General features: G+C 47.0%; 1 protein-coding gene across 1 annotated transcript in view; it reads right to left on the bottom strand.

The window, feature by feature from the left end:
• The window catches only part of PDZD7 (PDZ domain containing 7), an 18,013-nt gene extending 2,275 nt beyond the window's left edge, over positions 1-15,738 (bottom strand). The window contains exons 1-11 of the mRNA XM_027851642.1: positions 15,610-15,738; positions 15,229-15,547; positions 8,181-8,321; positions 7,895-8,069; positions 6,998-7,174; positions 6,764-6,911; positions 5,987-6,047; positions 4,603-5,025; positions 4,000-4,197; positions 2,652-2,717; positions 2,244-2,419 (exon numbers count right to left, since the gene is read on the bottom strand). Coding sequence (XP_027707443.1) covers positions 2,244-2,419; positions 2,652-2,717; positions 4,000-4,197; positions 4,603-5,025; positions 5,987-6,047; positions 6,764-6,911; positions 6,998-7,174; positions 7,895-8,069; positions 8,181-8,321; positions 15,229-15,547; positions 15,610-15,738 — 2,013 coding nt within the window. The remainder of the gene's footprint in view (positions 1-2,243; positions 2,420-2,651; positions 2,718-3,999; positions 4,198-4,602; positions 5,026-5,986; positions 6,048-6,763; positions 6,912-6,997; positions 7,175-7,894; positions 8,070-8,180; positions 8,322-15,228; positions 15,548-15,609) is intronic.
• Between the last annotated feature and the right edge of the window lie 9,227 nt (positions 15,739-24,965).

The raw sequence follows: 24,965 nt of genomic DNA, 5'->3' as shown, positions 1-24,965 counted from the left end.
AGGGGAGGGAGGAGCCTGGTGTTCTGGCTCACTTTAGGAGAGGGTGGAGAAAGGACCATGGGCATTTCAATGCTTCTGCAGAAAGCAGTCTTCTGTAGGTCATTTGGCCACCTCAGGGGTCTTAGTCTAAAGTGACTTTGTTTTAATTTAAACACTAGACTCTGATTATTTGTCTAGAGGTGGACACTGGGCAGTTTCTCTTGACAAGCAGGCGATGGGCTGGGAGTCTTGGAGACAAAGTCACTGTCTGGGAATTTCTGGTCAAAGTGAAAGGTGAAGCTGGGAGTGGGAGAAGGGAGGACCTCCAGCATCTGTCAGGTGAAGGTCTACCACTGCATATAGGCTAAGTTCCCCAGAGTTCCCAATCCACCCACTCATACAGCTCTGCCTAGCCATGATGTGGAGTACAGCTCCGCCTTGTGTCCATAGTGTGACCCAGCAATAAGGAGCAATGCAGAGATGCACCCCCCTGGTGGCCAGAATGTGACATGCATGGAGACACAACCACACATGGAAACAGGCACATTTCCTGGTTACCAATCATACACGTCCACAGACTAGAAACACAAACACATAACACAAATACAGAGATATAGCACCTTAGACTTGGAAGGTACTTTATCATCCTTCTAGTACCACCTGAAGCTAGAGGTAGAAAGGAATCCTTTCTACATCATCCATCAATCAACAAGCATTTATTAAACACCTCCTATGTGCCAGGCACCATATTAGGTGCTGGAGACACAAACATCAAGAATGAAACAATGTCCTCTTCTTACATTCTAATATCATATCTTGACAAGTGGTTATTAAACCTTTTCCAGAAGACCCTTAGTAAGGGGGCATCTACTATCTCCCAAGAGATCCCATTCCACTTTGGAATCTTCTCATTGTTAGGAAGTTTTTCCTTTCATTGACCCTTACACCACATACACCCAGACACATACCACAGATAGTCACGCACACACAAACATACATAAATTGCATCAATATTGCCATCCATGGGGTCTTCCCTTGACTTACAGACATAGAATCATAGGATTTAGAGATGGAAGGCACCTTAGGCATTATCTAATTGAAGCCCTTTATTTACAGAGGACAAAACAAGCCCAGGGAAGAATTACTTGCCTAAGATCCTGTCCTATTTTATGTATCATATACATCTTGCTAATGTCACAGAGGTTCTGAGCCACCATTTCTCTATCTATTAAACAAATGTGTTGGATGAGGCAGTCTCAAAGACTTTTTCTAGCGCTATTGTCCTTTAGCTCTATGCTGTGATGATTTGGTCCCCTGTCAAGCTTTGGCAAAGTTGGAAGCTTCTTTGAACCTCATTTTCCCCCTCTGCAAAAATTGTACATTATCTTCTAGAGAAAAGGTTGCTTTCCTCAGGGAGGGACACCCTCAAACATCTGTCTAATAGGTCCTTCTTTTGTTTAACCACTTACAAACTCCTGTGTTTGCCATTTAAAGCCCTTCACAATCTGCCTCTAGCCTTTCCAGGCTAATTATGAATTACTCCCCCTTACACCGACTCCAAGCCAAATTGGCATGCTTTCTGTTTTCCATATAAGATATTACGTCTTCTGCCTCTGTGCAAAGGCATGGACTGTGTCTCTTGCCTGGAAGGCCCTCTCTCCTCACCTCTACTTCTTTCCTAATCATTGTACATTTTTAATATACCCTCTATCTGTGAATATTTTGTTTCTCGCTAGAATAGAAATTCCTTGAGGGCAAGAAATTTTTATATCTTGAGCACCTAGTACAGTGCCTAGTACATAGTAGATATTTAATAAATACTTGTTGGTTAATTGGTCATCCTCACTCAATGCCATGTCCTCCAGTATGGATAAAAAGGCTTCTGGAATCAAGAAGGTGACAGGCAGAATGAGAGATGCCCTCTCCTACTAGGGTACCAGGGTACTTAGGGGGATGGTGATAATTTATATAGCATTTAAGGTTTGCAAAACACTTGATATAGATCTTATTTGATTCTGGCACTTTTTTGAGATTGTTGCTATTATTATCCCTACTCACAGATGAGGAAATTAGACTCCCAGAGGTGAAAGGATTGCTTATTACATAGCTAATAAATACTAGAGATGGGTTTTGAGTACAAGCCTTCCCGATTCTTAAGACCAGCACTCCCCCACTAAGCTAATCCTCTAAATGAATGGATATTAGGAGTTTAATGGTGGGAAGGGAAAGGTCCAGGTGAAGGAGGAGGCCAGGGGGAGGCCTACCCGGGTGCAGTGACGAGTGACAGCCAGGACCTCATCATCGGTCAGAAGGCGCCGGGCCAGGTCCTGTATGAGGGGGAGACGGCTCTCCCATGCCTGGATCTGGTCCTCTCCATTGGACAGTTGGCTGGAGTGTCCCTCTGATCCAGGGAAGAGCATGGTCTGGGCTTTCTCTCTGTCTAGGAGTGGAGGTAGAGATGAGAAGGACCCACAGTTAGGGAACCAGGATCCAACAAGGAATGAGATTTCTTGATGTCTATGCAGACAGGGTTTGAGGACCTTACCCATATAGACTCCATGCTCCCCCAAACCACATGCACACTGGACCCCTCCCCATCCCCTGAACCCAACCTAGGACACAGTGTTATGTTCTCTGAGAACCAAACCCCAACACTGCCAGGGGGAACTTACCCCTTCTCAGTTTCCAGGTAACAAACTTCTGCACAGGTCCTGATCTCCCTAAGGAAGAGAGCTGAGCTCCAGCCTCATGGCTGAATCAAGTCAGCAAGTACCTACTGACCGCCTCTTCTCTTATGCCAGTCCCTGGGCTTGGCTACACTGAATGTGGGGGGCACAACGCGGAAGGGATGGAAAGGAGGAAGAGACAGGAGAAATTGAAGAAATGCTCCCAGCCCTGGCTGGGAAGACAAACCTAACACACACCGCGTAATCAGAGAATAAGACAGGGTGCTGTGTCGCTTTAACAGTAATAAACTGGAGGCTGAGGCCTGACAGCCATCTGTCTGAGGAAGGCGAGATCAGTGGAGGCTACAGAGCTCGAAGAAAGCTCCATGTCAACATGGCACTTGAGCTGGGCCTTATACAACTGATAGGATTTGGAAAGGAGCATGGAAGATATTTTAAGTGGGGAGAAGCGTGTGAACAAGGGTGCTAGAATGTACCTGGAGGGTGAAAAGGAAGAGTTCCCATTTGGGAAATTAGACTATAATGAGATAAGTTTGGGGCCTTCTAGAAGGCCTTGAATGCCAGACTAAAGGAATTCAGATTCTTTCCTGTGGGTATGATCCCCAATTTCTCCATGCAGCTCACTGTCTCCAGTGAAATAAACCTAGTTTTATACTGCTATTCCCTAAATGTCAGCTGCTATTATTAGGAGGAAAGGAAGGGAATAAAAATTCATATAGGCCCTACTATGTGTCACGCGTTGTGCTAAACACTTTACAAATAATATCTCATTTGATCCGCATAATAACCCTTTGAGATAGGTGCTATTATTGTCCCCATTTCACATCTGAAGAAACTGAGGCAAATAGAAGTTAGTTTACTTGCCCAAGGTCACACAGCTAGTCGATGTCTGAGGCTGAATTTGAACTCAGGTCTTTCTGACTCCAGGCTCAGAGCTCTGTCCACTGCATCATATAGCTAGCTGCCTCTAGTAATAATAACAATAAAAGACCTGACCACCCCCCACCACACACACACACACACACACACACACACACACACACACACACACCACACCAGGTCTATCCTTCCCTCTGGCTTCCCCAGGGGAAGGAAGTGTTTACACCAGAACACAGACCCACCTTGCCTTCCCTTCTCTAAGGCTCCATTAGTCTGGTTTTAATTTTTTTAAATTTTTTTTCATTAGTCTGTTTTAAGAAGAAAAACAGTTCTGGGGTAACCTCACCACTTTGGAAGGCTAGCCAGACTCATTTCAGTGGGGACAGTGAAGGTCAGTTAAGGGCAAGGTGAGGGGATATTTCGAAGATAGGAACCATCACAATTATAATCTTACCTTTCTCTCCTTCCAGATGGGACTGGAACCTGCAAGCACTCTCATTCTCTAGCCCTGAGGCCTCATTCTTGCCATCTTCTGCTGGTCGCCCACTCTTCCCCCCCTTGAAGAAGAGGTTCACCAGTGTCTTGGAGCGCTGCAGGGCACCCTTCTCTGGGGGTGACCCCGACTTCTCCTTCCGTCGCTGTTTTTTCTCCTCTGGGTGTAGGAGACAGGAGGCTGGAGGGCTGGGGTGGGAGGGGGAGTAACAGGGGAGGGTGGAGATGGTCTAGAAGGGGGATGGGGGGCCTGGAAGGGGCTGAGGGAGTAGGAGCAGAGTCTACCAGCTTTCATCCAGAGATCTCACTGTAGGAGAAATGGCATCTAGGTACCCTTCTCTCTCCTCCTCTCCATCCTAACCTCCCTGGGAAACTTTAGCCTAGGGTAATTTGGAGAGACTTATGTGGAGTGGAGGAGGGGACCCAATATGATAATGGAAATAGGATGAGATTGCAAGGGCAGAGCCAGGCACGGGGGTCCAGAACCTGGGATAGGGAGGGAGTTAGAAGCTATTGTAGAAGACTTGGATTGGGTAAGAATAAGACACGCCCATCCCCAACATACCCCATAAAGTCAGGTAGCTCTGAGAGCGAGTGATGGGGGGCCGAGGCCTGCTGAGAGCCAAGAGTAGGGCTGTTTTGGGGGACTCAGACAGTGTGGTGCCAAGGCGAGAGCCGGATCTTCGAGCAAGGAGGGGCCCGTCTGATCGGATGGCTGTGTCTCTGAGGATAACCGTAGGCCGGACACTGCACCATGTCTCCACTACCCCGCTGACCTCTGGCTCAGTCTGTATGGCTGTGTCTGCCCGTCCCCAGCCCCTGGACCCTGGCCCAACTAGCTCCTCTGTGGATAGGCCAACATCCACCATGTCCAAGGGGAGGCAGCTGGAGCCAGAGCCAGAACTGTAGGGGATGCTGGAGGAGTAGGAGGACACAGTTGAACTACTCTCCGATGTCTGTGACAGCTGCTGCAGGGGCCCATTGTTCACTATGAAGAGGCAGGGGCCTAGGTCAGTCTGGGGAGATGGACGGGAGCCTACCTTCTCCCTAGAAGCCTCATCCTGCTTCCTGCTGGCCTTCTAAGATCCCTATTGAGTGTAGGAGGGGACTAGCCAAGTTGGGAGCAGTGTGATAGAAAAAGCTACGGTCTGGGAGTCAGAACACCTGTGTTTTAGTCCCAGGTCCTCTACTGACTCCCTGAATGACCTTGGGCAAGTCAATTTCTATCTTATCTCGAGCTCTATCCTCAGATGAAAAGTGAAGGGATTGGCCTATGTATGATGATACTTATAATACCTACCTTGTAGGTTCAAATGTTGTGAGGTTCAGAGTGAGGTAGTTGTGAGGTTCAAATGACAAAAAGCTCTTGGTGAACTATAAAGTGCCACATGATTAATTGCGAGCTAAATTATTATTGCAGATCAGGGCTTCTGCACCTGGAACTCTCTCTCTCCTTATCTCTGCCTCCTGGCTTCCCTCAGGTCTTAGCTAGAATTCCAGTTTCTGCAAGAAGCCTTTCCCAGTCCTCCTTCACCTGGGTGCCTTCCCTGGGAGAGATCTTGTTTGTACATAGTTATTGCCTTCCCTATTAGACTGTGAGCTCCCAGAGGACAGGCACTGCCAATGGTGTCCATGACATCAAGAACCCTAGTTGTAGATGGTTCTTCTAAGGCCCTGCTCTTCTTTGAATCAAAGCTTTCCTAAGGGGCATGATTCTGAGAGCTGGTAGACCTGGGGGCTGAGTTTGAAGTGTCAAACTCCTTCAAAAAAGATTCAAAGATAACCTGGACCCCAGCTGAGTGATTGGTAGGTAGAGGCTCTTGGAAGGAAGGGAGGCTTCTGGGTTAAGCTTAGGACATCCAGGCCCTGGTGAGGTCCCTCCACCCCATCCCCAGACACACATGGAGCCCCAGGGCAATCTGACCCATTCTGCTTTCAGAATGTCTTACATTGGTCCAGCCAGCAATACTCAGATACCATCTCCTTGTAGGCTGGATACCTTCCTGTCTCCTGAGTGGGAGGGAGAGGAGGAAGGGGAGAGGAATGCATTAGGGATAGAGATGGGAGGGAAATTAGAGGATCAGTGTAGGAATGGGGGTGGGGGACAGGAAATTGGGGAATTGAGAAATGGGGTAAGGGTAGGAAGAGGGTATGAGTATCTTCCATATCTTAAGCAATGGCCAGAATATGACCCAAGAACTGGTTAATGATCACCACTCCCTCCCTGGTTGATGTCTTAGAACCAAATCTAGGAGGGCATCAAGGTGGCATAGTGGCTAGAGCACCAGCCTTGCAGTCAGGAGGACCTGAGTTCAAATCCAGCCTTAGACACTATGTGACCTGAGGCAAGTCACTTAACTCCAGTTGCTCCCCCCACCAAAAAAAAAATCAAATCTAGGAGGCCTGCAGCCTCTTCTTCCTTTCATTATCCATATAATGGCCCCAGGGAGTAATCTCCTCCTTGACCCCAGGTTTATCTCTCTCCAAAAGTCATCCTGTTCCCCCCATCTCACCACCACCACCCCTCTGAGCTAGAGTCCCTCCTTTTGCTGAGAAACAAGGGCTTGTTCTCTCTGATAAAACCAGCTGCCTTGTGCTTACACTTGCTACTTTTAGAAAGTCCTTCCTACAATCTGACTTTTATCCTTCCCAACCTGGTAGCTACCATTTCGGCCTTCCATCCTAGGGTCCTATGGGTCTATGACAACCCTGTGGTCGGGACCTACCTTTATGGTCAGCATGATGTGTGTCTGGCCCTTCAGCACCTCCACAGCCTGGCTGTGACTGATGTGGTCAAACTTCACTCCGTTGGCTGCTAGGACCTGGTCTCCCACTTTGATGCCATTCTCTTCAGCCAGTCCACCATGGTCCACTCTGAGACCAAGGAGATCAGTCGGAATACGTCCATCCGAGGGCCTCCTCCCAGCTCCTATACCCCAGCCCCCATCCAGTCTACTCACTTGGAGACATAGATTCCCAGACCAAACTCTCTGCCCCCTCGGATGTTGAAACCGAGGCAGAAGTCATCAGAGGTCGTATACAGGTGCACGATGCGCCTAACTCCATCATCTGAGCTGCAGTCTGAGGGTGTTGAGCTGCATTTCTCCACCACTAGCCTTCGATTGACCACATCCACCCTAGTACCCAGCAGATCAGCCAAGAGAGTTGGCCATCATTCACTAACAACGTGGGATAGGAGGTGGGGGGAGCTCTCCAGCACTTCAATGCCACCCCCATCCCAGGCATACGGCTCCCCACAGACCCTCCTCCAGGTTTAGATACCTCTCACATTTCACTGAACAAGGGTTAGGGGAGATAGTAGCCCTTTTCTCAACTAGGATTCCCCCAGAACTAGATAAAAAGCCCCCAAGAGAGTGAGCATTATTTGGGGACAAGGACATGGGACAAAGAGATGGGGAAGGAGAGTCCCCAGGAAAAGAGAGGATGAAGTCTCTGTTTCCAAAATGCCACAAAGATGGTCAGACTCACTCACCAAAGGCCCGCCCAAGGGACACAGGCAGGAAGAAAGAGCCCAAGAAGAGCAGGAGGAAAAGAACAGCAATCTCTGAGGAGAGAGGGGATGGGGATATAGGGGGCACAGGGAGAAGAAGGCACAGGATAGGGTAACAGACCCAGTAGGGAGAGAGGGGCTCATATCACCATCTTAGATTCGGGAGTTCCCTCAGCCCACTGACTCACTCTTCCCCAGGCTGCAGGGACTAGTCTGTGACCACCTGTGTACTTTCCAGGTTCCTTGCAGAGCCCTTCTCCTCAGAATCCCAACTCTTTCTCCCAGAGGCCCCATCCAGGTGAAGGTGACTCGGGGGAGGGGAAGGTAGGACAGAGGGAACCCTCACCACGTGGTCTTCTCCTTAGAGAACTTGATCCCAGGCACACGGCCCATTCGCCTCACCATCATGCTCAAACGGCTGCTCCCCGTCAGCACCTTCACAGCGCTGCTCATAGTGGTACTCTCCAGGCTAAGTCCATTCACCTCTGTGATTTTGTCTCCCACTCGGAGCCCAGCTCTCTCTGCAATGGTACTGGATGAGCTGAGTTCTTCCCTACGCAGCTTGGGAACTCTCAATTCATCCTGTCTGCCCCTTCAGTCCCCAGGACCCAGAGAGTATGACAGAAACTCACCTGCACTGCTCCCTTCCTCCACTTTGCTGACAAAGATGCCCAGGCCATGCTCCGAGCCCCCACGAACACTGAAGCCCAACTTTCCTGCTGGGCTCTTTTCCACAGTGACTGCATTGATGATGTCACTCTCATCACTGTTGGCTGAAACATGACAAAGAAGGATGAGCTGGCGTTTCGGACACTCATCTTTCCAGGGGGTACTCCTAGCTATTTTAGCACAGTGAGATATCACAGACCATCTCCCCTACTGCAGTGAAGGGACCTCTTGCCTGGGAGGCAGAGGAGAAGATGAGACAGCCTGTAAAATCCCTTCTAGTCTAAGGCGTGTAGGGTTATGGAGGCAAGCATGGCATAGTGTGAAGAATACTGGATTTGAAGTCAGAAAAGAATTGCGTTGAAATCTCACCTTTGACTCTTACCAACTGTGTGACGTTGGGCAAATCACCTAATCTCTCCAAGCCTTTTTCATCTGTACCTACCTCACAGAGTTATTGTTAGGCTCAAATATGGATGATATATGTGTAAAGTGTTTGTAATATATGTGACATATTTGTTCATATATGTATATTGTACACATATGTGATATATGCAAAGTATTAACCAGTTTATCATTATTAATAATTACTTTTTATTTAATAAGCCAGAGAGGGTGTTTGCCATATGGCATGACACCTAAAGACTCCATTTGAAAGAAAAAAGGTTCTCCTCTTCTTCTCATACATCCCTTTATAAAAAGCCCCCACATATCAAACCTTGTGTCTAGCCCTGTGGAGCTGATAGAATAAGAGGTCATTCAGAACCATGCTATAAGTATATCCACTGAAGGGGCTGTGGATGTTTAGCTTGGAGAATAGAAGTGAAGGTTTAGGGATGAATGAGGAGGATATAATAGCACTTTTCTGATATTTGGAGGATTGTCATGTGGAAGAAGAAACTTACTTTGCTTGGCTCCACCAGGTGCAGGGAGGGTGATTTTACACAAGCAGTCTACTGTTCCTTCCCTTCACCAGGGGTTCTTAACCTGGAGTCCACAAAGTTTTTGTTTTTTATATTTTAATAACTATTTTAATACACTCAGTTTTCTTTGTAATTCTATGTGTTTTATTTTGTCCATTTGAAAACATTCTGAGAAGCAGTCCATAGTTTCCACTAGAATGAACGGGATCTATGATACCCACACAAAAAAAGGCCTATTCATGATTTGGCAGGTGACATTAAATTGCTATAAACTTTGGCCAAGAATTCTAGAATTTTGGGATAAGGAGCAAGAAAGAATAGTATAATGGTTTCTTTTACTAACACTGAAGAAAATTACCTATACATCACTCCTTACCCTCCCGCTCCACATATACCCTGGAAAAATTTATTAATAGCATAGCTAGTACAATGCAAATGAGTTAAATCTTCGATACCTTAAAATTTGGTGTTGCCCTCTCTTTCTAAAAACTGTTGTGACAAGTGATCCTGTGGGCCAAGAAGTTCTAAACAAACTAGAGGCCATTTGCCTTTACCAGCAGCACCAAGAGAATGTAAACTCCTTGAGGGCAAAGACCTCACCCTATTTTGCATAGTGCCTAGCATATTGTAAGTGCACCCTTCATATTTAATAAGAACTGTGAAACCTACACAGAAGAATGATGCCCACACCCTTGAATGTAATAAGTTTCTCTGGATATTATTCATGTACTGGATGCATCTAGTCAATTTTTGCATTTAGATCTATATTTAATGTGGCTGTTCTACAAAGTCCTTTATGTAGCATAAGTGTATACCTGTGATCAGGCCAAATATCTGAAAATTACTTGGCTGTTCCAATGTGTCTAATGGTGACACTGTGGTACACATTGAAGACAGATCAAAAGGAACCTAATATAGTGCATTCCCTTTTGTGAGCTGAGGGATGGTTGGTTATTTCATAAATATGGTCTTCTTATCTTTTAGGATGACAATAAAATTCCCAGAACCACTTTGGGGCTGAACTTAACAGGATGAAACTTGATTAGGATAAATAAAAAGCTTTATACTTGGATTCAGATAATCAATTTTACAAGCACAAGGTGGGGGAAGTATGGCTAGATAGCAGATCTTTTGAAAAAGATCTGGGGGTTTAAGTGTACTGCAGGCTCAATACTGGGCAGCAGTGTGATATGGTAGTAAAAATGTCAATGCAATTTTACACCGAATTAATGGAAGGAGTCTAGAAATGGTGATAGTCTTATTGATCAGACTACAGTTAGAGTTTTGTGGGACCACATCTGAGTAAGGACATTAATAAAATGGACTGTCTTGGAAGAAGGCAACCAGATTGGTGAAGGGTCTCAAGATCGTGGTCATATGAAGATGGGCCAAAGAAGCTGGGGATGTTTAGCCTGCATAAGAGAAGATTTAGGGAAGGATATGATAGTTGTCTTTAGTTTCTGAAGGGATGTCACATGGAAGAGGGATTAAATGTATTGTTTAGCTCAAGAGGGCAGGACTAGAAACATTGAGTAGAAGCAATGTAGAGATAGATTTAGTTTTTGATGTAAGGAAAAGCTTCCTAAGAATCAGTAATCCAAAAATAGAAAGCACTACCTTAGGAGGGTATTGGGTTCCCTCTTCCTAGATGTCTTTAAAAAATTAAAAGGGCTAAAATGATCTTGTTGGGTGTATTGCAGATAGACTTTGGTTCAGGTGTGGGTGGGCACTAGAAGGATGTTGAGGTCTCTTCATGCTTCTGAATTCTACAATTATCAAGTGGAGACCTGAGAGGAAAACCAAGTCATAAAGGATTTTGGATCTTTCATAGAGCTGGTTTAGCACCATCTAGGGGAGGCCATCTTTGATCTACTGCCCTAATCCCAAACCAAAGATGGGCTCTCCTCCAAACCTGGTTCTGGGGACAGGCCTAAAGTTCTGAACTAGGGAGACAAAGGAGATATCACAACCATTGATAAGCTCAGTTTGGGACATGATTTTGAGGAGCCAGAGAGATATCCACATGGAGGTGTACAGGTTGAGATATAAAGATTTGGATTTTTCTTTGTCTCTATATCCACACCTGCTCTCCTACCCCTACTTTGACATTCTCTCTCTTTCTCCCAGGGTTGTTATGAGAATTAAATGAGACAATATTTATAAAGCACTTAGCACAGTGCCTAGGACTTAGTAAGTGCTTAATAAACCCTTCCTTCCCTCCTCCCTCTCTCCTTCTCTTCCTTCCTTCCTTGGTTCCAGGCTCAAAGATTGGATGAGTGTTCTAGGTTCTAGGCTCATAGGTTCCATGGTTCCAAGCTTAACTGCAGAAGAAGTGCTGCTCATACCCTCTGGCTTCCCTGACTTCCTTCAAGTCTCAGGTAAAGTCCCATTTTCTGCAAGAAGCCTTTTTTCAATCCCCCTTAATTCTAGTGCCTTTCCTCTGTTGATTATTTCCAATTTATCCTGTCTATGGCTTGTTTGTATTGAGTGGTTTTTATGCTGTTACCCCCGTTAGAGCAGGAGCTGTTTGCTTTTTGCCTTTCTTTGTATCTCCGGGGTTTAGCCCAACATCTGGCACATAGTAGGTGCTTAATAAATGCTAGTTGTCTTAGTTCTAGACTCAGAGATTAATTCATTAACATAAAGCTCAAAGCCTGGTTTTATCTTCCAGGCCCTAAGACTTGAGACTCAGAGATGAGAAGGTGGGATCTCAGTTCAGAGCTAAGGAGACCCATTCTAGGCTAGAGCTTGAGGAGGTTCTAGAGTCAAAGGCTGGGGTGGGCGGAGTGGGGCTCGGGTTTCTAAGATTAGCAGTAAGTTCTAGATGTAAAGGCCGGAGGGTTTCAGGATCAAAGGTGGAAGGTGTTTCAGAACAGAGAACCTAGGAAGGTTTAAGGCTCAAAGTCTGGGGGAGGGGTTGAGGTTCAAGGTTAGAGGTAGGGCTTTGTCTCTGGCGGGAGGGAAGTGGGGTAAGGAAACTTAGTACAGGAGTGGAAGGTTCTGGACTTAGAAGCTAAGAGGTTGTTTGGGGCCACAGGCCAGAGGGTCCCATCCCCAGCGGCCTTGGTCTGGGTTTTGAAGAGGTTCTTTAAACAAAAGAGGATGCCCCTCCCCCTGCCCCCTTCTCCCTTTGGGCTCCGGGGGCACCAGGGCACTGGGTGCTCGGTGGGATGGGGCAGGGGCAGGAGGAGCACCAATGGCATTGTGGGGCTTTTGGAGAGGAATCTTAAAAGGGCCATGCACCCACAGCCAGCCCCTGCCCCAGAGAGGCTGGTAGTAGAGCGACCCACTTGGCATTGGCCTTTTCAGAGCCATCTTTTTTTTTTTTTTTTTTAAAGATCCTGGCTAAAGTAGCTCTGAGGCTGCAGGCTTCCATCCAGAGCCATGACTTCAACATGGCCACCCTGGCCTGGTCAGGTAAGTGACCTTGGGGCCCGAGGCCTGCGATCAGGGGTGGGAGTAGGGTAGGGAAGAGATTAAGGCAGGAGCCTCTCCTTTTAGCTGCAAAGCCCAAAGCAGGAGAGTGGGGGGATGTTCCACCCAGGGCAGGGCCTTTTCCATGTCTGAGCCTCATTTCGCCTATTTATAAAATGGGAATAACCTTTGCCCCATGGCGCCCGGGATGTGATAGAGCTTTGAGCCCAAGGTCCTTCCCCCCTTCCCCCTTCCCTCCCTACTTCCCCTGCCCTTCCCCCTCTCCCTCCTCTTCCCCCCCCCACCCATAGCCTGAGCAAACCAGAGGCAGGAGGAGGCCCTAATAGACTCAATATGGGGACATGAACTGGGGGCCAGGGAGATATCCAGGTGGAGGTGTAGAGGAAGCCATTGCTTCTCCAGGGTAGAGACTATCCCCCTCCTCCCATCCCTTTATATAAAGGCAACTTTGGGATTCTCTTAAGGCAGGGGTTCTTCATCTTTTTCTTTTTTCTTTTTTCTTTTGTTTGTCATTGACCCCTCTTTTGGCAGTCTGGTGAAGCCTATGGAGCCATTCTCAGAAAAATGCTTTTAAATGAATCCAATAAAACATAGAATTACAAACTAATTCTATTGGAATATGGTTATAAATAAAAAATATTTTTTAAACTGTTCACAGACCCCAGGTTAAGAATCCCTGTCTAGGGGCAGATAGGTGGCTAAGTGGATAGAGCACTGGCCTTGGAGTCAGGAGGACCTGAGTTCAAATCCAGCCTCAGATACATGATATTTCCTAGCTGTGTGACTCTGGGCAAGTTACTTAACCGCAACTGCCTCACTTAAAAAAAAAAAGAGAGAAAAGAAAGAAAAGAAAAGAATTCCTGTCTTAAGAGAATGAGATTCTCTGAAAATTTAATGTGGTTGGGGCAGCCTAATAGAATTAGGCATAAATGGACCTAAGACATTTCTGAAACCAAGTGTTCCTGAAGTCAGGTGCTTGTAAGTATTTCTGGAATTAGATTGCCTCTGTGTTTCTGGTATCTGTGGCCTTGTGAGAGTGGGGCCTAGGAGAGAAGGAGGAGGAAAGAAACTCAGGGGTTGGAAGTGCATGGACTTGAGTTAATTAACAGGCATTTATTAAATGCCTGCTGTGTGCTACAAATATGTACAAGAATGAAACAATCTCAATTCTCAAGGAGCTTATATCCTAAGTAAGTTGTGGAGTTGGAGGTAGCTAGGAAGAAAAGATGGGGAGGGGGATGCAGGATGTTCAAACACTTGTCCCATCTCTCTCGTAGTAATGAAAACAGGAAAATGCTACAGGATAGACCCAACTGTTGGAAATTCCTTCCTTTTCCTGGGACCTGATCTCTTTTAGGTTTTTTGAGCCAGCAAGGATGGAAATTCCAGGTTTAAGGTGTTCTATGCACTTTATTTCAGTATTCAAGGCCCCTGTGGTCTGACTAAAGCCTACTTTTCTAACTGTACTTCTCCTCTTCAATACATCTGGTCTCCAAGCTTTTGTTTTATTTTCCTGGGCTTCCCTAATTTAAACCATCCTGCCTTCTCAGGATGCACATTTATTCTGACTCCCTTGAGGGAAACTATCCCCAGCTCCCTACCTAGCTCATACAGATCTATCTCTTATTTAAACTCCTTTAGCAACTCATCTATTCATTTAGCTCAGAGCAAACATGATGTCATTTTGTGAGTTCAAGACACATGTTCCAGCTCCAGCCAGAAAGTGAGCTCCCTGGGAGGAGCTAAGGGCCTAAGCCACAAGCACAGGCCAACACAAGACAGCACACACAGGGTCATCAGAAAATACCTTTGGATGGATTGGAAGAGAGCATGAAAAGGAGCAGTTAGAAATAAGATTGTTGTAGAGAAGAGTCTTGCTTCAGGCAGATATTTTGGCAATTGGGGTTAAGTGACTTGCCCAAGGTCACACAGCTAGACCGTGTCAAATGTTTGGTCTGAGGCCTGATTTGAACTCAGGTCCTTCTGACTTCAGGGCGGTGCTCTATCCATTGCGCCACCTAGCTGCCACCTAGCTGCCCCCTTCAGGCAGATATTAGACAGAGATTCTATGACTGAGAGTTTGTACTTAAGACACTCCCTTGCTCTTAGATTCTGAGGGAGCTAGAGCTGGGAGGGAACAGCCCCATATAGTTATCCTTCAGTGCCCAGGACATCCAGTCACTCAGAATCCTTTTTGGTAAGGCCCTGGGGACTCTGAAGCCCTGGTCCCTTGACCTAACCTGGGAGCCCTACTCCTCTGGTCACATTCAGGAGCAGTTGTAGGGGTGAGTGTTGCTCCTTTCTGCCCAATGAACCTTTCTCTTCTTTAGGTTCTCCTGTCCTAGATATATGTTTGTTAGGCTCTCAAGACAAGAGTGACTCGGCTTACTGCAAAGGGGTTGATGGTTGCTCTTATCTCTGCCCCACCTCTACCTCATTTCCAACACGAAGTAGGCTTGAGGGAACTCAATGCATCTGACTCACAAGAGTCAGAAGGAGTGGAGCAGCAGGAGAGCGGGAGCGCTGAGGCACAGCGGGCTGAAAACCACCTGTCTCTCATCTCTGCTGCCCCCATCGCTTCCCCACAGCTGCACTCCCCCCATGCCCGCCCCTCCCAGTCCTGGGCCCCTCTTTTCTCTGCAGGCGCACTCCTTACCTTCTATGGGGGAATTGATGAGGATGACTCTGCCCATGGGTGAGGAGGCTCGAATTCCACGGGGGGGCCTGTCCAACAGCCGCTGTTGCCTCCTCATCAGGTATCGCGTTGCGGAGCCAGTGTCGCTGCCCAGGTGGCCGCGGGAGGAGAGAGAGCTCAATGAGCCCGAAGACAGGTCCTCCAGGCCCAGAGGGTCCATGGCAGCGGGTCGCTCTATGGTCTCACGATCCACTCGAGCCTCAACCCTGGACCGGCTGTGTTTCACTGCTACCCTCGCCCTGGAGGCAGCGGGCCGCTCGGGCCAGGACAGGACATAGTCCTCGGGGTGGAGGCCCGGGGTGGAGGGTCTCAGGCCCCTAGGGGCCTTTCACTCCCTCTGACTGTATCTGCACATCGATGACATTCTAGGCCTGGCGACACAGGTGGAATCTTAGGGCCAAGAGGGAGCAGTGTCAAGGCAGACGCCCCCTTAACAGTCACCTTCCCCACATCCCACCCCGAAACAGGCATCGAGACCCTTAGGGACGGGGAAGCATCTCAGTCCCGGCTCTGTTCCCCAGTTCCTGCTTCCACCTCGGCTTTCTTGTGTAATTCTCCATCCAGGGCCCTGATACTGATTTTAGGGAAGAGAGTCCATGTCCAGTACTGGGGCCCAAGAGGGGACCCAAAAGGGGTGGGACCAAAGACTTGAGACGTCTGGCTTCAGGCCTTAGGGGAGAGGCTGTCTCAGGGAATTTCACCATTCCTCCCACTCCGCCCCCCCTCCCCCAGCTTCCGAGAATACTTGTGAATATTCAAGAAGGGATGAATATTCAATAAAAAGAAGCCCCAGGGTTTGGGGGAGGGGGGATGAAGGGGGCGGGAGGGGGGGCAGGAGAGGGCTTCAGTACCAGGGACAGCTCCATAGAAGGTTCTCTCCTGCCCCCCGTCCAAGAGATTAGGGGGCCCATACCTGCGCTCTTTGCCCAAGGCCGACCTCTTCCACAGTCCTACACCCCCATCCTGCTATGCTCCCCTCCTCCCCTCGCCCACGACTCCCGAGAGGAAGATTAAAGCGACTTCCCCTCCTTCCCCCCAGCAACTAGGGAATTCCCCAAACCCGGACACAAAGACTCTCCACAGAGCTCCAGGAGCACATAAAGTGGCAGGACTGGTAATTTATTTCCTCCCTCTCTCTCTGGGTTACCCTCCTCCCTTCCGCCGGGTATCACCTCAGTCTGGCCCTTTAGCTCCGCTTACCTGGCTCTGTGTTCCGCTACTGCGGTCCTCACCTGAGACTGAGAAGGACTGCGGGTTGCCTGCAGCTGAGAGCCCCGCCTTCTCGCGGGAGGGGTTGCATGGATAGGTCTAGCCCGGGTCAAGCTGAGCTTCTTATTGGCTGGCTTGGCTGCCAGTCCGCTTTTCCTTCACTGCTCCTAGTCGGACCTCTCTGCACCCCTGCGTAACGGGGTTTGCTAGGAGTGAGGCCGACTCCGGGTCAGCAGTATGGTCTTGACTGGGTGCTGGCTCTAGGGTCAGAGGCTGAGTGTGGAAAAGCGAACAAAGGCGGCCTGCGATAAGAAAGGCTTATCGAAGCACGGTGCTTACCGTCCCTTTCTCTTCCCCTTGTCGGTTCTGGGAAGTCTGAAAAGCCTGGGTCTTATCAACAGCGAGGGTTGTTGTGAGAATCAGATGAGATAATTCATTTAAAATGCCTCAAAAACGTGTCAGTTTTCATTGCTGTTTCTGATGGACCTCCAGCCCCAGGACCCTTAGAAGTCCTTTGTGGGGCCTGAGTTATCTATCACTCATGGTTCCTAGGTGGAGGGGAAGAATGCCACTTGGCTAAACCTAGGGTCTGTGCCTCTCCTGGTGGGAAAGAAGGTGTGTATGTTATTGTCTGAGTAGGATGCGTGTGCCGCCTGCTTCCCTTTGTGTATTCTTTGTGTGCTGATGTGCATCTTTGTGTGACTGTGTTTGTGATTACATATTGATCTGTTTCTGCCTGCGCATGTGAATGTGGAATTATGGTGGGTAGCAGTGTGCTTGCCTGTGAGTGTGTATCTAGCTGTATCTGTATTCAGGTTAAAGCTCTGTCCATAACCAACCAAGGTAACAGGGGGCGGGGCTTCTGGCCAGCTGTACAAATCCCAAGGGGAGAGGGAATCCTCCTGACCCACTGACCTGCTTGGCTAGAGGCAGCAATTCCTGGGTCTTCCAAGAATTCTTGACAACGGTTTGGCTTCTGTGCCAGGGCCAAAGGGCAGCATTAGGTGGACCGTCCACAGCTAGAATGACCTCAGCTTAGGCCCCCTGGTCCTTTCACCATTTTAACAGAGTAGATAGATTCCTTTGAACCCTCAAGACGTCTCACACCCCACCCCCCAGCAACTGGGAGTTTTGTGCCAAAAGAATAAAGGGGAATTCCTCTTTCCAGCAGAAGAGACCTTTAGGAGGAGGTGATTTGGGGGAAAAGGAGGCTACACAGGAGACTCTTGGGATGGGGGCACAGTTTGAGGGGACGCCTGGGGAAGGGGAATAAATTTAGATCTATGATAAGTACCACCAAGTAAAGGTGGGCCAGATGGTAGAAGGTATTCTGGAGGAGAGTTCTGGGAGAATGACAGAGTTGAGGAAGGAATTTGAAGAAGGTGATCCCAAAGATTGGGGGTTGGGAAGAGAGAGGAAGCCCTGGTTTTGAGGCTCAGGGAGTTGGGGACTGGGGACAGAAGAGGAGATGAACACAGAGCTGGGAGGGTGAAGGCAGAGATTTCTGGCTAATGGTCAGCAAAAGCAGAAACACATAAACAACTAGGAGCTGTAACCTGAGCCTCTTAACACCCTCAGTTGCTGAGGGCACTCCCTCCTCTGCCACTCCTCTCCTCCCACACTGCAGCCCTAGCTCCTGCTTTTGCTGAGTTAGAGGTCTCAAGTCCCTCAGCTAATGGCAGGAGAATAAGCAGCAACTCTCTCAGTCCAGTCCTAGGATTCCCAATAGGGGTGTGTGTATATAGCAGAGGGGGCCCAGAATGGGGCAGCCTGGTCTGATAGCCTCTTTTCCTCCCACCCACCCAAGCTGATCCCCAAGCTCTGGTGCCAGATTGAGGTGATGACTGAGGGTCTGCCAGGACAGCCTGGGCTGGAGGCCTTTTCCCAGTGGTTCCTGGCATGGCCAGTCCCAGGCCCTGCACTGACTGGCCCCGCTGGAGCCCCTTTCCAGCCTCCAGTGCCTGCTTTGCTTCCCTTAGCCCTATTGGCTATTGGGTTCAGACCACATCATAAATGATTTCAAGTAATGGCAGTGAGGGAGGCTTGGGCTTTCCATCTAGTGTGGAAGGGGAAAGGGAGGGAGATGTCTCTGAGCCCAGGCAGCCACGAGAGGAGCTTGAGTGAAAGCTGGGTCTGGCAGGGCTGGGTCCAATGGAGGAAAAAGGATGGGGTGATTCTGTGATGAGCTCCAGATCTTGCTTGCCTCCCACTCACCTTCCCAGGGCTTTTACCCTCTTTCCCCCCCGCCCCCTCAACTTAGCCCACCTCCAAGTTTTAGGAGTTTGAACAATTGATTAGTTTGTGTCTATGATGTATATATATATTGTGTGCATGCCCCCAGCATCACTCTATTTGTGTCTATGATGTCCTTCATGTGCCACCATTGTGTAGTTGTGGGATGGGTGTGTGTATATCTTCGGGTGAAGGGTTTGTGTGTGTCTGTGCCTGTTAATGGTGTTGGGGCTGATGAGGTTAGAAGATTAATCCCTATGAAGAATTTTGCTTAATGGTGGCCAGATGGTCCCTGTGGGCCTCTCTTTCTCACTGGGAGTCAGAAGGGACTCCCAGAGGAATGAATATCTATCTCCCTGTAGAGGCTCTCTCCTTAATAGGTCTCCCTCCGGGAAAGGTCCTTCTTTGTCTGTGGAGCAGAAGGGGAAAGGATTCTCAGGAGGTCCCTGTTCTCCTGAAAGTGGTGGGGCAGGGTTAGAGGGTGTGTCTATCTGCTCCACACAATTCTCCAGCTTCCACCTTGGCAAGAAAAGGTGGGAGAGCATGGACTCAGAGCCCACAGAGGGAGGAGACACAGAGGCTGAGCACCCATTGGGGGCAATTTGGTTTAGCTCCTGAGTCTGGGACAGAGAGTCACTGTGAGACAGATACTTCCAACAGGAAAGGGAGGAGTTATCTCTGAACAGCCCAAGGACAGGTTTATAACATGTATACTTATGCACAGGCCCCACACACTTCACACTGGCATATACAGGAGTTCATTAGATGCAATTCAACCAGCATTTACGAAGTACTTACCATGTACAAGTAGTCTTGCTTGACATTGGGGATCCAGAGACAAAAGCAAGATAGTTCCTGTTCTCAAGGAACGTATAGCTTTCTAGGGAGATACATCTACACAGATATGTAACTTGAGAAGAGAGATAACACTGGCAACCAGGGAGATGGGGAAAGGTTTCTGGAAGTGAGCCTTGAAGGAAGCTAAGGATTCTAAGGGGAAAAGGGGAGGAGAGAGCACATCGCAGGCCCAGGGAACCACAGCCTATGCAAGGGCCCAAGGAAAGAAGATAGAATGTGAAGTTCAGTAGAGTAGTTTGGCTGGAATGTGGAGCGTGTGAACTAAAATAGAAACGAAGTTTGCAGAGGCAGGTTAGAGCTGGATGGAGGAGGCTTTCAGTGCCAAGCTGGGGAGAAGCAAAGGGGGGACACTGGAGATTTTTCACCTGGGATCTGACCCAATCAGGACTGTGCTTTTAGGAAGGTCATTTTATTAGCTGTCTAGAGGATAGGTTAGAGAGTGGATAGACTGGAAGCAGGAAAATCAGTTAGGAAGCTATTGCAATAGGCCCAGTGAGAGGCAATGAGGGCAGGTTGCCATATAAGTGGAGAGAAAGGGACACATGAGAGATATTATGGAAGTAGATTTGACAAAACTTGTCAATTGATTGGCTGTGGCAGGTGGGGTGAGGGAAAAGGAAAAGATATGTCTGATCTTGTGAATGTGGGTGACTGGGAGGATGGTTGTGCTCTCAAAAGAAAGAAAATTTTGTAGGAGGCTTCAGTTTGGGTGGGGAAGAGCATTTATTAAGCATCTACTATGTGACAGGTACTATGCTAGTGAAGCAGTCCTTGCCCTTAAGGATCTTACATTCTATAGGGAGAGACAATCTGTACATTAATATGTATATTCATAATATCTGTAGCAATCCCTCTGGGGCTAATTCCTTCAAGTGAATTCATAGTGGTGGGCCTGGTCTTCAGAATGCAGCTGTGACTTAGTCTCTCAAGGTTCTAGGAATTATCCTGAAGGGCTGTATTTCTCATACTGCCCATCACTAACCACCTCATCCCCCCCCCCCAATCCATTTCCTTTGCCTTCTATTCAGTTAGCCAGTAGACATAGATTATCTTTTAGAAAGGGTATTTACTAAGAAGATATGCTATGAATATTTGGTATAAAACACCTTCCTCTCCCTTTCCCCTAAGCTGGAGGCACACCTTGGTCTTGCATGCTCAAAAGGATAGTGGGCTAAAATTTACAATATAGTGGTAATGAGGTATATGTGCAGAGAACAGAAGTGGCAAAGGGGTACTTCCTGACTTATGGCCTTGGAAGTCCTTTTCTCTCTTTGTGGAATCTTCGTGAGGTTCTGTTCCTTGTGGTATCAGTAAGGCTTTAGATGCTGGTTCCTCCTAGGGTATAGCATCTCTGCTGGATAGATAGATCTACTGCTGAATCAGGCTACTAAGCTGCCACACTACAATCTATGCAGACCTTAAAGCTGTCTGGTGTAGACAGCTCTGACTCCTGTGGCTATTGCAACTGGACACCAGTGGACCCTATTACTGATTTAGGATGCTGCTGGGACCTCCGAGTTTCCTGAACTTAGGTCACTGCCTGGATATATCTACTTCCAAATCAGAGAAGATGGCAAAGAATTGGAAATTGATGGGACGTCCATCAGTTGGGGAGTGGCTGAACAAGTTGTGATGTATGATTGTAATAGAATACTATTGTTTTGTAAGAAATGATGAGCAGGATGATTTCAGAAAAACCTGGAAAGGCTTACATCAACTGATGCAAAGTGAAGTGAACAGAACCAGGAGAATATTGTACACAGTGACAGCAGTATTGTACAGTGATCAACTGTGAATGACTTAGCTGTTCTCAACAATACAGTGATCCAAGACAGTTCCAAAGGACTCAAGATGAAAAATGCTATCTACCTCCAGAGAAAGAATTGGAGTCTGAATGCAGTTTGAAGCACACAATTTTTCACTTTCTTTTTTTTTTTGTGGGGTTTTTTTTTTGGTCTGTGTCTTCTTTCACAACATGACTATGCATAACCTATATAAAATTGCTTCCTTCTCAGGGTGGGGAGTTGGAAGGGATGGAGAGAATTTGGAACTCAAAATTTTAAAAAATAAATGTTAAAATTGTTTTAACATGTAATCAGGAAAAAGGAAAATATTATTTAAATCAGAAAAGAATGAATACAAAGATACAGTGCCGGCCATTTGTCATAGACCCCATAGATGAATGGGAATAGGTCTGGTGCTTATCCCTTACCACACTCTTGGGACTGTGTCAAAGCAAATTGATCTTCTCTCACTGGCAAAGAAAAAAGAGATTGAGAGATGGGCAGGCTGCTCTTTTTATATGTGTATTTAAGTCTGACTCAGCAACTCCTGAATTATCAATTCTTCTAGCTCTATGGCCAGCTAGAAGACTTTATCATCACACAGGGGATCGTAGCAATCCTTGAGTTATCATGGCTGAAAACTGGCTCCCCTAAGTTTCCACATGACTCCTTGAACTGAAACCAAATGGGGAAAACCAGGACCTGCATTGACCAATTTACCCCCATTAAATATATTTTTAAATAGTATATGGTAAAATTTTGGCCTGGAAGGTACTAATATGGGGGGGGAGAGCAGCATGATGAGGAGGGATGGGCAAGACTCAGGAAAGCCTTTATGTAGAAGGTGGTATTTGAGCAAGGTTTTGAAAGAAACAAGGGATTCTGAGAGGCAAGAGGGGAGGAGGGAGGGAGTGTATTCCAGGCACAAGAGCTAGCCAGTCCAAAGTCACTTGAAGGAGGTCAGTGTTTAAAAAGATTGGGCCAGATTGTGAAGGATTTAAAAAGCCAAACATAGGAACTTATATTTGATCCTAGAGGTAATAGAGAGCCACTGGAGTTTATTGAGGAGGGGAGCAACATGTTCAGACCTGAACTTTAGAAAAATCACTTTGATAATTATGTGGAGGATGGATTGGAAAAGGAAAAGAGTGAAGAAAGGAAAACCAATAAGGAAAGTATTGCTGTACTTTAGGATGATGATATCCTGAACTAGAGTGTTGGCCACATGATTAGAGATAAGGGGTTGTATGCCAGAGATGTTATGAGAGTAGAAATGACAAGCTTGGGCAACTTAATAGACTTATTGAATGAAGGAGAGTGAGGCATCAAGAACAACACCACAGCTAAAATTCTGGATGGATGTGAGGGTGGTGGTTGTTGTTTGTCCTTTGTTCTGGAAGAGGACCATGACATCAGGGAGGTCACTTGCAAGTGAACTGCATTTAAGTGAGGGAGGGCTGTACAAAGTCACCAACCTCACTTTCTTCTCCAGAGCCATCTGGGTGTAGCGGCAAGATATAGATCAGGAGGACTGGAGATGGCGTCTGAGGAGAGTGTTACTTCCATCAGAAAGAGGAAAATTTGGAAGGGGCATGGGATTGGGGGAAAAGATAAAATGAGTGCAGTTTTGGACACGTTGAGTTTGAGATGTTCATGGAACACCCCGTTTAAAATATAAAATGGGCAGTTGGAAATGCACAGCTGGAGCTCAGGAGAAAGACTAGGGCTGGACATACAGATTTGGGTAACATTAGCATAGAGATGATGGTTAAACCTAATGGGAGATAATCAGGTCACTGAGTGAGGGAGGGTGCTGTGTTCATTCTTCATTCTGGAACAACACCATCAACAACACCAACAACATCACCAGGGCATTGACTTGGAAGTGAATTGGATTTAAGTGAGGAAGAGCTGTGCAGTCATCAGCCTCCATCTCTCCTCCAGAGTCCAATGGTGAGACATAAGTCAAGATGACTGGTGACTATCCAGGATGCAGTGGGAGGCTTTGGCTTTTTAAGCTAAGGTCTCACTTTGTTTGAAGCAATGCACATTCAGCTAGGTGGGCATTGAGATCTAGTTTGCCATCACAAAAGAATCACTCCAGGAGGGAAGAGCCTCAGAGTTTCTGGCCAGAACAGAAAACAATTGCTATTTACATAGAGAGGGTAAAGGGAGAATACAAGAGGACAAGCCTGTGTGTTTACTGCACATATCCACTTATATGGTCCATTTGCAACTCAACCTCAGCACATCCCAAATGGAACTTCCTATCCTCTCATTTCTCCATTCTTTGCAATCTTACTTTCCTCTTCACCATCCAGGTGAAATTGTCTTCTCTAGCTGTGAGTGATCTCTTACTTGTCAGACCTTTACTTAAGTTTTTCAAAATTGAATATTCTTAATCCTCATCCTTCTCAACTTCTTTGCATCACTTTCCACTATTGACTATCCTCTTCTCCCATGTTTTTTTCTTCCCTGAACTTTTGTTACAGTTTTCTCTTGGTTCTCCACCAGCCTATCTTAGTTTCCTTTGCTGGTACATCATTATATCATACTCTCTAACTGTGGGCATTCCTCAAGGTTCTGCAATAAGGTAATTAGGTCCTGGAGTTCAGTAGATGAAAGATGAGACTGGAACTGTTAATTTGGAAGTCATTTGTATAAAGATGATAATTAAACCCATGGCAGTTTATGAGATTGCCAAAGAAAAGAGTGGAGAGAAGACAGAACTTTGGGAGAAGCCCAAGATAGTGGGTAGGAGGTAAATGATGTTCCAGCAGAGGAGACTGAGGAGGAGGAATCAGATAGGTAGGAGGAGAACCAGGTGAGAGTAATGTCATAGACACCAGAATCCCAGAATTTGAAAGCGGTGAGGGACCTCAAGGGTCATCTCTAGTCCATCCTACCCGCTGAAAGGAATCTCCACTACACCATACCCAATAAGTGGTTATCAGTCTGTTCTTGAAGCCCTCTGAGGAGGAGGAACTCATGACCTCTCTGAGCAGCTCATTCTACTTTTGGAAATCTTTAATTGTTAGAAAGATTTTTCCCGATATCAAACCTAGATTTACTTTTGTTTTTCAACTTTCTTCCATCACTCCTGCTTTTGCCCTTTGAGTCTAAAGAAAACAAATCTCATGGCTCCTCATGACAGACCTTCAAATACTTGAAGGCAATTATTGTATCCCCTCTGAGTCTTACCTTCTCTCAGAAAAACGTGCCCAGTTCCCCAGTTCCAGGAGAGGGTATATAGGAACTGGAGAGTGATTGACAGGGTCAGAAGCTTCATAGAGATTAAGTAGGATGATGCCTAAGAAAAGGTCATTGCATTAGTGTTAAAAGACGGTTGGGATCTTAGAGCAGTTTCAGTGATGGTGTTGAAAGTAAGTGGGAGACAGTGAATATAGAGAATGGTTTCTAGAAGTTTGGCTTTGGAAATAAGAATATATATATATATATATATATATGTACATATATATTAGGCAGTTGGAGTTAAGTGACTTGTCCATGGTCACACAGCTAGTAAGTGTCAAGTGTTTGGTCTGAGGCTGGATTTGAACTTCAGGGCCCATGCTCTATCCACTGTGCCTCCTAGCTGCCCCTTAAGAAAAATTT

The sequence above is a fragment of the Vombatus ursinus genome, unplaced genomic scaffold (assembly GCF_900497805.2).
Source record: "Vombatus ursinus unplaced genomic scaffold, bare-nosed wombat genome assembly UNPS02009205.1, whole genome shotgun sequence".
NCBI classification, from domain to species: Eukaryota; Metazoa; Chordata; class Mammalia; order Diprotodontia; family Vombatidae; genus Vombatus; species Vombatus ursinus.
This window is presented reverse-complemented; position numbering and strand designations above follow the sequence as displayed.